Source organism: Scomber scombrus, chromosome 23 (assembly GCF_963691925.1).
Source record: "Scomber scombrus chromosome 23, fScoSco1.1, whole genome shotgun sequence".
NCBI lineage: Eukaryota > Metazoa > Chordata > Actinopteri > Scombriformes > Scombridae > Scomber > Scomber scombrus.
The window spans coordinates 9,385,961-9,400,729 of NC_084992.1; the positions used below are offsets into that span (position 1 = coordinate 9,385,961).

The 14,769-nt window shown below is 36.6% G+C and overlaps 1 protein-coding gene across 1 annotated transcript; it reads left to right on the top strand.

The window, feature by feature from the left end:
- The first annotated feature begins 287 nt into the window (after positions 1-287).
- si:ch211-163c2.2 (titin) lies at positions 288-7,672 on the top strand. The gene is made up of 10 exons (XM_062444442.1): positions 288-353; positions 498-603; positions 1,594-1,866; positions 2,951-3,220; positions 3,992-4,294; positions 5,740-6,000; positions 6,343-6,579; positions 6,894-6,904; positions 7,375-7,425; positions 7,652-7,672. Exons 1-10 carry the CDS (start codon positions 288-290, stop codon positions 7,670-7,672), a joined length of 1,599 nt encoding a protein of 532 aa, XP_062300426.1.
- Positions 7,673-14,769: the final 7,097 nt, after the last annotated feature.

A 14,769-nucleotide genomic window follows, 5' to 3' on the forward strand; every position in this document is an offset into this window, starting at 1 on the left:
ACTTCATGCCCTTTCGGTCAGTAAGATGTACCTGAGGTGGGCCCCAGAGGGTTCTGGGGTTACATTATGGCCGAATGTGGCGTTCCTCCCCAAGGTGCTGGCGGCCTCATATGTTAACCAGCCTATTCGGCTGGCCCGTTTCGACCCACTGGCAATGGAGGGCGCGTGGCCACTCTACTAGGGGCCTGGCAGCTTCGTGGGCGACCTTGCAAGGGGTGCCCCTGAACGTTATTCGTGCTGCGGCCTCCTGGTCCTTCCCAGCACGTTTGCCCGGTTCTACCGGGTTAATGTGGCTGCCCCCTCTCCTCTGGGGGCTGTCCTGGTTCCGGAGTCCTCCACGCCTGGCTCCTGAGGTGAGTGTTTGTGCGTTCCTCGTGACTCTGTTGGTATTGGTCATCCAGTGCTTTAAGCACCGCCTCTGGCGGTCAGGAGGGATGAAATAGAACGAAAGTTATGGATGTAACTACGGTTCTATGAATCCCGGATGACCGCCATAGTGTTCAGTCACTCGGAATCTTGGTGGGTTCGCGAGAAGATTCCAGTGGAACAGATCTTCAGGTGACACCGGAATTTATTCCCAGTCGGGTCACGTGAGGGTCACAGGTGACTTTGTTGGTATATAACCTCGACCCGTGCATACGCAAGACGGAGATATCCAGTGCTTTAAGCACCACCTCTGGCGGTCATCCAGGATTCATAGAACCGTAGTTACATCCGTAACTTTCGTTTTAAATGCCTTTTGTTATGATTTTGACTTTTTCAGTTTAATTTTGTTTGATCAAGTTTCATCTTTTTTAGTGATGAATACACTCTGCTACGGACAATCTGAAGGTGACTATTTTTATATTAAAAATGTATATAAATATGTATTTGTCATCCAGTTTTATTCTTAATCTGAAATGGCTTCATTACTGCCCAAAAGTAAAACAGCATTTGTCTCAAAATGCATGTTCATGTAGAGATGCCAGATGTTGACCTGATGCTTTATGATAGATCCTACTTCTTTTCACCTTACTCTGCCTCTGATTGGCTAGTGTGGAAACATAATTAATACAAATGAGCTGTCAGTGTTTGAAGTTGTGTAACAGTATGATGAATTAAAAAAAAATCTATTTCAAATCTCATTACAATTGTTATAGTTGTTTTTTTGTGCTTTGCTCCCAGCAAATAAACCCAAACCCACACTGACAGCAGACAGAACCTTCACACCGGTAGGAGGCAGTGTGAGACTGACCTGCTCTGTGGAAATTTGTTCCAACAGCCCTAACTGGTACTCTTCTGTATTCTTAACAAAATAATTTAAAGAAAATTTTCCTCAAACAGCAAGTAATCCCAAGGCCACACTGACAGCAGAAAGGATTCTCACCAATATGTGTCTGAATTATGCAATAGAAGTCATCACTCAGTGACCTGTAGCATTTGAAATATATTTAATTGATTAATCATTAACAGATTAAAGAAAATATAAAATAATGACTCCTGGTGCAGATCACAGTGATTAAATGAATGTTCTCATTTTCATCAGGTTATTTAAATTGGACTTTATCACAGGACAATAATGACCTTTTAATATCTTTGTTCTTAACTGAACAGCATATAAACCAAAGGCCAAACTGAGAGCTGACAACAGAGATATTCCAGTACGAGGCAGTGTGAGACTGACCTGCTCTGTGGACGGTTCTGCTGACTGGAAATACGACTGGTTCAGACAAACCTCTGAGTCTTCTGGAGCTCAACTCATAAGAAATGTTAACCCAAAGAGAGTCATAAGTGTTTATCAAGGAGGCATCTACTACTGCAGAGGAGGAAGAGGAGACTCAGTCTTCTACACAGAGGACAGCAACAAAGTTACTATTCAGGAAACTGGTGAGTTAAGTCATTTATTTTTGAATAAAACAACATTTATTGTTTAAATGTAATTCTTAAACAGTGTCTGAAGTGAGGAAGAGAACCATATGTGGTAACAAGAACCTGAATGAATGGATGATGTAGTCCAGTACCTCTTAGCTCTCTGAAGGAAGTTTGAAAATGTATTAAATCCTTTATCATGGTAATAATGCAACATTTGTTTAATACTTCAGTTTGTACACAGACACAATACATGAGTTGAGGGTTCTTCCCTAATGCTGCTCAGTTTAACTTATAACTTATATCTGGAAATCACATGACTGTTTAATGCAGTATTATTTGTGTACTTTTCCTTGACATTGAGTATCTCAATGTTTCAGCTAAAATAGTTTTCCTTTGTTTCAATCTAGATTTTAAATAGGTGAGGTGGCTTTTAGATGATTTTGTTGAGTATATTTTAAAATGATCAGAGTCAGTGACGGTAGGTCAGATTCTTTACTCCAATGGCTCCCCCGAGTGGTGACTCCTTTCTCAGCATGAGATCAGACACATCATTACATTTACTGACAGTACTGTGATCCTCAGTTTATTACTTCACCAACTTTTTCCTCCTGCTACAAATCATCTTTTCATACAGTGAATGTTTATAAGAAACATGGCTGTGAACAGACTGTCCTGGAGTGCAAATAAAAGCTTTTAACACCAAATATAATCATCTGTTTTTATCTTATAAACATTGAATCTTAATGCTGAATAAAAGGTTATCATTATTGTTTCCTCATTTTAAAAAAAACCTTTTTAATGGCTTTTATAAATTGTTTGTGAATCAATTTTGGCACATGATTTAGTTTTATATGTATCAATTTAAATTTCTACCTGTAATGTGTATTTTTCACTGTTCTTCCTTGTGTTTTTTTTTCCACACTTCCATCTCTGACCTGGTTTTGTTATTGTGGCTGTTGAGTTGCATTTGTGTTGTTTTTAAATCTGTGCTGTAAAAATGTAATTTTAAAATTTGTGTTAAAACTATAACACTTTGTCTCAATTTTATTTTTCTAATGGTATCCTAATCAGGGTTATTTTTTTTGTTAAATGTTAACAGTTCCCAATAAGGCTGTTGTGACTCAGCAACCCAACTGGCCTGAGATATACAGAGGTGAGACAGTCACCATCAGATGTGAGATCCAGGGAGGTGGAGACACTAAGTGGACGTATCAATGGAGACCAGACAACTTAAACACATCTCCAACACTCAGTGAACACAAGATTAGCAGAGCTACTGTTGCCCACAGTGGAGGATACAGTTGTAGAGGACTGAAGGACTTATATTCCTTTACAGAGTGGAGTAATGTCTTCAGACTGACAGTATCATGTAAGTTGGACATCTGTCATCCATAATGAACATGTTATGTTTTATATTGTTTTCATCTAGTTCATCAATACCATGTGATATCACTAATAACTCTGTATATTTATTGAATTTTCTTTATTTCTGAAATAATTCCTTAAGTTCATATTTAGTCAGATCATCAAAAAAAAAAAAAAATGAACAGAGTAGAATATGTCTTCATTTTGTTAAAGATTCATCTGTTAGTTTAATAGTGTTACATGTCGCCCTAGAAGCAGCTATTTTGGATTTTGAGATATTTCAAGAATGATTTCACTCTATTACTTGTACTCTTTTCTACTCTTAACAATATAATTAAGTAAGAACATTTTCCTCAGATAAATCCCATCCCAACCATTTACTTGGTTGTTTTTATTCTAATGTGAACATCAAGTAATCCTAAGGCCACACTGACAGCAGAGAGGACAGTCATACCAGTATCTGTTTCTGTTTTTATGAAAGGAAGGATTAGCAAAGCTTCATCATACTACAGGTGTAGAGGCAAAATTAAAAATTATATAAATATAAATATTTCAACAGAGTGGAGTGCTGACATCAACAGTATCTGATAGTGAGTCTGATCATATTTAATTTTACCCTGAAAATATTCAATCTTCAATAAAATACATAAATTCCATATTTGGACAATATCATTCAGACAGAATTTAGCTATACAATAGATTACATGATACTTAGATAAGATATATTTACTTTATCATAACATGTTTTCATTCTGAGAAAATCACTTTCCATCAGATCCACCAGCAGCTGTCCTCACTGTGTCTCCATTATGGCTGAGTCCTGGAGACTCAGTAACTCTGAGCTGTGAGGTTGAACATCCATCTGCAGGATGGAGGTTTTACTGGTATAAGACTGTTCCCAAACTATCAGACAACTCCTACATCTATGAGCTGCTACCTGGTAGCATCAAAGGGACTGAACAGGATTCCTACATCATTCATGGGCCGACACACACAGCAGGACATATGTGTAGAGCTGGAAGAGGAGACCCAGTGTATTACATTCAAGACAGCAAACCTGGGTTTGTTTGGTCTGGAGGTGAGTTTGTTTGTTTTTGTCTCCTTCTGTCAAGAAGCAGTTGTGATGTCATTATCTGGGTATTGATTGTGGTGAACCTATGACCTTTCTCCATCAAGTCCAGATTTCAGTTTTTAACCAAACACAATGTTGATGTTGAATTATTTTACAAACTGGAGTGAGCCAAATTTCCTTATTTATATCTTCAGTTGATCTGAAAGCATTAAAGCACTAAAAAACTGAGATATTAGTATTTTACTTGTTGTTGAAACCAAACTCTCCTCTTTGCATTCAATACTTTGGATACCTGAGCTCATCTTACAGCCAATACTCATTACTTTTACTTTCACAGCAGCTGGACAAGTGTGGTTAAATGAGACTATTTGTTCACCAGGTAACTTATAGATTAACAAAAGAGTCAAAGTATAGTCATAAAAACCAGAAGAGTCAGCAGGCAACACATCAGGTAAATGGACAAAGTACAGAAACAACTAGAAACCTGAGAAAACTTTTAAACTTTTAAACTATTACTTTAAAAAGAGACAATGAAGCATCATTTAGTATGAAAAACACACTCCTGTATGTTTGAAAGGTGGCAGGTAAAGGTAGGTTCAATTCAAATAATTCAAAATTACTTTATTTATCACCGAGGGGAAATTCAATTAGTCTGTTAGCTCTTGTGTAAATTATTGAAGAATTAGACAGCCTGATGGCTGTAGGAGTGAAGGATCTTAAGTCTCTCCGTCCTACAATGGAGAGAGAGGAACCATCCACTGCTGTTTTTTGGTCCATAAAGGTGTTGTGTAGCGGATGATCCGGGTATTTCAAGATGGCCTCGAACATCTTGACAGTGCATCTCTCCACCACCTCCTCCAGTGTGTCCAACCTGGCTCAAATCACAGAGCCAGCTCTTTTGACTAGTTTGTCCAACCGCCTTGCATCTCTGTCTGATGCTGCCTCCCCAGCAGATTGCAGCATAAAATAACACACTTGCCACCACAGACTGATAAAACATCTGCAGCATCTTACTACAGATGTCAAAAGATCTGAGCTTCTTTAAGAAAAAGAGGCGGCTCTGCCCCTTTTTGTAGAGAGCGTCTGTGTTTAGGTACTTATAACTTGGCACCACCTCGATGTCCACCCCACAAGTATTCACTGGCTGAAGAGGGGGCTTGAACCTGCATAAATCTTGGTAGCAATTTTTCAAGATAGAAAAAATAATCCAAACATCCATAAAACAGCTCAAACCACTCTGTAGCACACTTCACGTCTCCACTGTCAGTCCATATGCTCTGTATGTTCTTAAAACTCAGTTTCACCTAAACACAGCACATGATGCACCGTTTATATGACTCAGATGTTTTTATTCTCAACAATAAATAGTATTAAAAGTACAAATAAGATAATTATTTGATCTTTTTAAATGTAATATCTCTGTACTTGGTTTTTCATTACATGTTTTTTAGATGTTCATTCAGCAGTGACTCTCAAAGTGAGTCCTGACAGAGTGCAGCACTTCATCTCTGACTCTGTCTCACTGAGCTGTGAAGGAAACTTTACTAAGTGCAGAGTGAGGAGGTTTCCTGAGGACTACTCAGACTGTTATGACTGGAGGTCCATGACTGGATCCACATGCAACATCTACAGTTATCAGCAGAGTGATGCGGTGTACTGGTGTGAGTCTGGATCAGGAGAGTTCAGCAATGCAGTCAACATCACTATACAGAGTATGTTTTCATTACATATATTTTATTTTCATCTTGTATTTAAATTATTTTCAACATGGTGTCACTAACAACACTTCCTGTGTAGACAAACAAGTTATATACCTAACCTTTTGATAGACACATTTTGTCTTGTTGTTTTCTATAACAAAGAACTGCACAATATTTAAAAAGCTTTCTTCAAAATTACACCAAAACTGTGCTTCATATTTATTTAAGCAAGTGGAAATCTATATTTTACAGATCCAAGATGTTTGGTCCACAAAACCTTTCTTAAGCTTTAATGATGAAATTAAAATTATGATATATTAGTTGGAGAAAAATAAATGTATATGTGTGATGCAGATATTATCCTGGTGAGCCCTGTGCATCCTGTGACTGAGGGACAGTCTGTTACTCTTGGCTGCAAACTGAGGACAGGAGAATTACTTTCCAACGTGTTTTTCTATCAAAATGACAAACTTATCCAAAGTGATACCAGAAGAGAGCTGAAGATCTCTGCAGTGTCAAAGTCAGACGAAGGTTTCTACAAGTGTAAATACTCAGGAGAAGAATCAGCACAGATTTGGATGTCTGTTCAAGGTGAGTAGGATTAAAACAATTCATAAATTTTCTTTTTTTAATAAAATGTGTTGCTGTCTTTGAAAGAAATGTGGTCGAACAGAAATTCAAATTTACAGGTTTAGTTTCTGCTGATTTAACATATTTGATTAACTTGTCTTATACTGTACATCAAGAACATTCAATAATTATCTATATATCATCTCAACATATCATTTATTGTCTCTTGCAGCAGTGTCCAGGCCTGAAAACTCTTCATCTCTTTTACCATTAATTGTTAGGCTGGTTTGTGGAGTTGTATTTATTATTCTCCTGATCCTGTTGTATCTCTACAGACGATCCAAAGGTGAGACGTTTTCCTTCTGATGTTAAATGTTTTATGATTTAATTATTCAAATACAAAGCTGTATTCTGATGTCATGATGTGGAATAGTAGAAACAATATTTACAAAACAAAACCATGTAACAATAAATATCCTTTTCACAGATTCTCACTCTGTCAGGTTGGTACAAACCTCTCTTTTATTATGATCATAACAGCAGTACCTTCAATGTAACTTATTAAATTCATTATATTTTCTAAATGTTTTAGACCAATCCAGTCTGAGAGCACCAATCAGGACTCTGCCACACATCACATGGTCAACCTGAATGAAACTCAAGATCACATCTACAATTCTCTTCTCCATGGTCAGTCTTCAAACTAATCTTTATCAATTTTGTCATTTTATATTTACTTTAACTGTAACCTAACATTTCTATTACAGTCTACAAATACAGTAAAGGCTCAGTTTGATTTTAACTTGTTGCTCACAGGTGATGTTTGTGTCTATGAATCAATCAGAGGCTCTGAAGACCCTGAAAACGGTAAAGTATAAACCTTAACATGGAGCAGTCTGAAATACAACTATTGTATAATTTAAGAGAAAACCATTAACAAAACAAAACCATGTAACAACAAATATCCTTTTCACAGATTCACACTCTGTCAGGTTGGTGCAAACCTCTCCTCTCTTTTATAATAACATAACAGCAGTACCTTCAATTGTCTATATATCTGTCTATATGTCTATATCTATATCGTGTCTTGTAGAGACAATTCACAGCCTTGTGACTGATGGAAAAAGGAGTCGTTTATTCTGCACAGACTTAAACACACCCGAGTGAACATTATATACAAAGATAGGCAGAGCTACAGAAGACAACACACATACCAGTGTCTCCTGTTATTTTCTACAACCGCAGCTTGCTCATCACCTCATTCTCTCTGATCATACTCTGCTCCCAAACTGTCCTTCATCATTCTCACACCACATATCCTGCTCTTGAGCTGAATCTCTGCACACACACTCAGCCTCTAACTCTTTCACACAAAATGACCTCTGCAATACCAGATAATGTATCTTATTAAATTCATTATATTTGCTAAATGTTTTAGACCAATCCAGTCTGAGATCACCAATCAGGACTCTGCCACACATCACATGGTCAACCTGAATGAAACTCAAGATCACATCTACAATTCTCTTCTCCATGGTCAGTCTTCAAACTATTCCTGATTCATTCTGTGATTATTTATTAACTCTAACTCTTACTCCAACATTTATATTACAGTCTACAAATACAGTAAAGGCTCTAAAACATTTAAGATTCCGTCTTTACAACATTAAAATCACATTTAAAAAAAGAAACCTGAGGATTTTCGTTGAAAAGTTGATAGTTGATTGGTATCATGCATTTAAAATAATACATTTGACCTCAGTTTGATTTTAACTTGTTGCTCACAGGTGATGTTTGTGTCTATGAATCAATCAGAGGCTCTGAAGACCCTGAAAACGGTAAAGTATAAACCTTAACATGGAGCAGTCTGAAATGCAACTATTGTATAATTTAAGAGAAAACCATTTACAAAACAAAACCATCTAACACCAAATATCCTTTTCACAGATTCACACTCTGTCAGGTTGGTACAAACCTCTCCTCTCTTTTATTATGAACATAACAGCAGTACCTTCAATTGTCTATATATCTGTCTATATGTCTATATCTATATCGTGTCTTGTAGAGACAATTCACAGCCTTGTGACTGATGGAAAAAGGAGTCGTTTATTCTGCACAGAAGAAAGTGACTGACTTAAACACACCCAAGTGAACATTATATACAAAGATAGGCAGAGCTACAGAAGACAACACACATACCAGTGTCTCCTGTTATTTTCTACAACCGCAGCTTGCTCATCACCTCATTCTCTCAGATCATACTCTGCTCCCAAACTGTCCTTCATCATTCTCACACCACATATCCTGCTCTTTAGCTGAATCTCTGCACACACACTCAGCCTCTTAAATACCATATAATGTATCTTATTAGATTCATTGTATTTGCTAAATGTTTTAGGCCAATCCAGTCTGAGAGCACCAATCAGGACTCTGCCACACATCACATGGTCAACCTGAATGAAACTCAAGATCACATCTACAATTCTCTTCTCCATGGTCAGTCTTCAAACTATTCCTGATTCATTCTGTGATTATTTATTAACTCTAACTCTTACTCCAACATTTATATTACAGTATACAAAGACAGTAAAGTTTCTCTTTAAACATTTAAGAGTCCCTGTCTGCACTTATCTTCACCATTAAAGCCAACATCTGATGATTTTTGTTAGAAGTGATATTTGATTGGTGTCGTGCATTTTAAAATGATTAATTTGACTTTGGCTTGACTTTTACTTTTTGCTCACAGGTGATACTTGTCTCTATGAATCAATCAAAGGCTCTGAAGACCCAAAATAGTAAGTGTTTTTAATTATTACTTTTTCATTGAATATCTTGTTTTTGAATGTGTGTTTATTTTACATTATGTGTGTATGCAGTGCTGAAGAACAGTATTTATACATCAGTGTATATATTCAGTATCAGTATGTTTACTAAATTCAGTAAAAGTCATAATACTCTGCTTTGTGACTGCTTTGAACACTGTGGACATTATAATACTTATATTCTTTTATTATCAGTGGAGACATTAACCCAGACAACCCTTCAGTACATTATCATTATAAATTATAACATTACTGACAAATGTTTAATCTTTTCTCCATTTAAAGGAAAATCAGCTCCTGCAGCTACTGATGAACCTGTTTATTCTGAAGTTAAACCAGGAACAGCTCATGGTAATAATTCTGTCATGTTATGTTCAGACTGTAATAATTAATCATACTGATAATAAGATGAATAATCTCATATTGCGATTTCCAAAGCATTACATTTGGGATAACCCAACACAGCTGTGTGAACAATGCCAAATAAATATGGTTAACAGCATTTTATAACCATTGTGTGCATCTCTGCTATCCAAATATCAGCCATGCTCAATGCTTCGTACAGTTAATATAATAAGATTATATGAAATAAATACATCATGTGGATTTAATACTTTTTTTTTAGCATAAAGCACAAGACTACTGAGGTTTAGTTTTTATGCACTGTATTATTATTTTATTTGTAGTTACTTTGTTACTTCATCTTAAAAGTTTGATTGCAGCTATTTCAAAAAGCAGCAGGAGGTATCAGTTTGAAATGTGTAAATGATATTAACCAGGTGATACTGCAGCTTTAAACTCAGCATATTTTTCAGTGTTAGATTCAAAAGCTTCAGGATGTAATAAACTTTTTCTGTTATTATACTGGAAAGTTTTCATGAATTTACTGGTGTTATATGTGCCTCAGTGTTTTTGGCATCAATAAACTTTGTGCTGTTTTAATTTCTTTTTATATTTAGATAATATATATGTAATATATTTATATAACTGAGTGAGCTAGAGTTTAGTATTTTTAATTATTACATTTGAAGCTCTAGGAACATCTGGGGAACAAAACTTTTAGCTTTTTCCTCCTGATCTTAAGAAGTGTTGCCATCCAATATCACATGTGAATATTACCTAATATGATCTGATCAGAGAGCAGACAGAGTTGAGGAAGCAGAGAGGAGAGTGGTGCACTACTGATCCATATCTAATAATGAAAAGCTGAACATCAAATAACAAATACACATTGCAATTAATGCCAACTGTTATGAATAGAAAGGTCAAACAATGAAGAGTCACCCATCAAATAGTGAATACAGAGGTAGAACAGTCATTAAACATGAAGAATGAACCTCCACACAAATTAAACTCCATCCTTTTTTATTTGAGGGTCTATGTCTAGTTTTCGCCACTAGATGTCACAATTTCATCATTTGATGTGAGCCTTCATTATTTATTGCCTCCACATTCTTTGTCTGATGTGGTGATTTGTTATTTGATGTGTACTGTGAAGTATTTGAGGTTCTATGTCTAGTTTTCGCCACTAGGTGTCACAATTCCATCATTTGATGTGAGCCTCCACATTCATTGTTTGATTTGGCGATTTGTTATTTGATGTGTACTGTGAAGGGGGCGGATCCAGATTAATTTCAGGTGGGGGGCACGGGGGGTACAACAGATTTATTTTTGGGGGGAGGGGGGCACTGAAAAGTGATAAGAAAAATGAAAGCTGCTACCGACCTCTCTAATTACTTTTACAGTGTATTTCTCATGTTTTTGTTGGCTCTTTAACCCAGTAGGAAAGGTGTATATGACCTTTTCATTTTGGACTGTTAACAATAAAATTATGATGGACATGTTCCCTTGTTTATGTGAATTACAACATCTGCCTGTTATGTACAATTATTGTGTAAGAACAACACTGTTTACAACACTGTCTATTTCCACTAGTTGGATTGTTTATTGCCAATTATTACACGTAAAATTTGACATAATATTCTGTACTTTTAACAACCAGTGCTCAGCTGTAAACCATAAACATCATAGGGTTCTGTATACTAATCAGTCTTCATCAAAATAAGCATTAAGAACATTTAGTTTTGAATAATCTACCTCGGGGACCTTTAGGTATAGCAAATACAGGCAGGGGTTGAGCTGGTCCGTGTCTACTGCTGCTGCTGCTGTCATCTGATACTGAACAGGCAACAGGGTCAGAAGTATCATCCTCCACTGCTGCATCTAAAGGTATGGATAGAAACAGAGTTAAGACTTCTTTAACTAACAATATGTTTTTAATTTTAAAAAAATATGTACAAACTATTTATTTAATTATGCTCAACTTCAACTTAAGTAGTTGAAAAGTAAGTGAAATGTTTATTAAATTAACGTAGAGTTTAATCAGTACTTCTACTTTTACCAGAGTCTTTTTCTACACAGGTATCTGTACTTCTACTTAAGTACAGAATGTGAGTACTGCCCCCCCATTGCCACCACAGAAGATCTGCCACTGGTTCTGTGTGCCCGACCTGTCAATCAAACCTGCCGTCAAAGGCTCTACCCATGTTTACAGAGTCCTGCAGGGGAGACTCAACGAACAGCTTAAAATGAGGAAATACTTTAATTAAAACCACATGTTTGCTGTCAGTCAGATCACATTTTTCACAGCTGATTGACAGCAGATAACAGACTCAGGTGATAGGGAGCGTTCAAGATGCAAACATAGTGTGAACTTTAATGTCAGATTATCAGACGCTGACCCCTCTGACTTTCTGTTGTATGATGTTTTAGACTGAGAAATAAATATTAACTGTTCACTTCCTCGTGTCACCACCAGTCATAACTGTATTTAAAGACAATCAATTAAAAACACGTAATTGCTATATTATATTCATAAACACTGCACTTGATTCAATTTCTAAGTCCCCTGAAAATATTTGAACTTGTTTTTGTTTCTACAACCAAACACTATGATTGCACATCCTGTACAGTATCACACCTCTCTTCTTTTTTGAGTATTAACACATTAGCTCTGGTGTGAATGCGAATTAAACACCTCTTCTTTTCTGAGTATTAACACATTAGCTCCAAACAAAGAGGAACTGGTGAGATGGGTTCTTTCTCTCGTGCTGATAAGCAGCTGTTTGGCTTGTTTCTATTCAGGCTTTAGTTGATTAATGGTGCAAGATGTGCAACAATATATTTTTAATATATTTTCGTTTTGATTTGTTTTTCCCTTTATGCATTTAATTTTATTTTTATTTTCTTTATTGTATTGTAAGATCACCACAGTTGCTTTTGCTGTTTGGAGCGATAAGAAGGAAACACCTTTATAATTCAGAGCTTTTATAAATATACATAACACATACCTTATTACAATGCAGGAAATGTTGATGCAAGAGAACTGGACATGTGCTGCAAAACATGAACAAATAAACACACAAGTAAATGTTAAGCATGCATATGATGTAATATGATAAATTAAAAGGTTTTATGGTTCATGGATGTGCATACTTATTGTTGATACCTTTTTAAATTACATTGTCACAAAGCTTTGCAGAAGACACAAGCTAAGATATCTCTGCAGTGGTCAGGAAGTATAAAGGTGTCAAAGTTTGCTGCAGTCAAACCAACTGATGTGGTCTGAACTTCACATATAAGGGAAGGAAACACAGGCAGGCTAAACTCACAACTAGTTTAAGAAAAACTCTGATCTCATATTAACATGAAATGCAACCTCTCTCTTTCTGCTGCATTATTATTGAAGCAAAGTAGAAACATTTGTCAGACTGGGAGCAGCTGAGTGACAGAGTGTCAGTGCTGGATGTGAGGATGAGGTCCACTTTGATCTGTGTGCTGGGATTATTCTGTAAGTACATTACTGACTTTGTTTGCATGGCACAGATTAAAGAACTTGTTCCTGATTAGTCACAATTACAGAGTATCACTGGTTTCATCAGTTTCTCTGAGAGCTTGAACAGAGCTCGCTTATAGTTTTTGACTACAGGGTTATTTTTTAGTCCAGATGTTGGTTGGTGACTCACTTTAGATTGGACTGTTTTTTGAAGCAATTATTTCTGCACAAATACTGTACTGCACCAAGCATGTAAATTGTTAAAAGTTTTGTATGTGGGTTTTGAACTTGATGGTTTCTTATTTTAAAGTGTTTCCTTTTATCTGTTACCTCCCTGCTTCGTACTACAGTTGTTAGGGTGAGTGAACCCAAGGCGGGAACACTGAGGCAGAAGGCTCTGACTGGGTTTGAAAGAGTTTTATTGCAGGGAGGTAGCTGGGAGACTGGGGCAGGAGCTGAAACCAGTGGCTGAGACTGTGGTGTGAAGCTGGAGTCAGGCAGAGGCAAAACTACAGCAACAGAAAAACAGGATTTAGGAAAATGACAACTATCTGGCAATGAGTTGTAGGCTGAACCAGCAGCTGGAAGTCTGACTCCTGGACACTTGTCTCCACTCCAGCTATCAAGCACAGACACAAGGAAGGGGAGAGAAAGAGAGAGAGGGACTGTAGACTAGGAGGCAGACAGGACAGTATATAAATATGTAGTTTGAAATGCCTTTTGGATGATTTTGACTGATCAAGTTTCCTCTTTTTTAGTGATGGACACACTCTGCTACGGACAATATGAAGGTGACTATCTTTTTAAATTAAAAATATATTTAAATTTTAGGGGTGTGACAAATAACCCGTTTGAATCAGAAAACCAGTTTTGATTGAAAAGATGCGAGAGTATCAGTATACGGACCCCTGTATCGGTCTAAATACAGCATGAACCGGACGATGGCCCGATTACAAAGTTATAAATCGCTTTAATGTTGCTGCTGAAAGCTCCGTCTGCTCCTGTCTGCAGCTCTCTCTCGCTTTCTCGCTCTTACATAAAACTCTCACGAGACTCGTCACAAGTCTGAAATCAAAAGGTAGGAGGATATTTGGATTTTACAAGAAGAACGGAACACAAGATAAAACCGCTGCAGCATGTTAGCAGTGTAAAACAGCAATGACTACAATAACGATGTGAACATCCACAATATACCTCCAGCAGCAGTTAAGGCTGAAGAAAATTGGTTATTGATGTTACTGCTGTACTGTTGTACGCTGCTTTTATTTCAGAGAGTCATTTAGTAGATATATCATGAATGATAACAGTAAATGTGACTACAACTTCCTCTTAATCCAATTTGAAGCTGAATTATCACAACACACTTTAAAACCTTTATATGTTTAACAGTGATATTATATTTCTTCCTAATCACTGACGTCATGGCTTTGTTTATATGAAATATATAAAAATGTACAGTAACTGAGATGATTAATGAACCAAGACTACACCTCTGTTGTACAGATGATGATGTGATCTTGGAAAGTCCTTCATTCACATTGTTTGAGGGAGACT

Bases quoted from the DNA above. Each gene is read 5' to 3' on its own strand.
- si:ch211-163c2.2 (XM_062444442.1), top strand. From the start codon at position 288: ATGTGGCTGCCCCCTCTCCTCTGGGGGCTGTCCTGGTTCCGGAGTCCT. The intron at 354-497 runs GTGAGTGTTTGT...TGACCGCCATAG, and splicing joins CTCCACGCCTGGCTCCTGAG to TGTTCAGTCACTCGGAATCT. The intron at 7,426-7,651 runs GTAAAGTATAAA...CGTGTCTTGTAG, and splicing joins CTCTGAAGACCCTGAAAACG to AGACAATTCACAGCCTTGTG.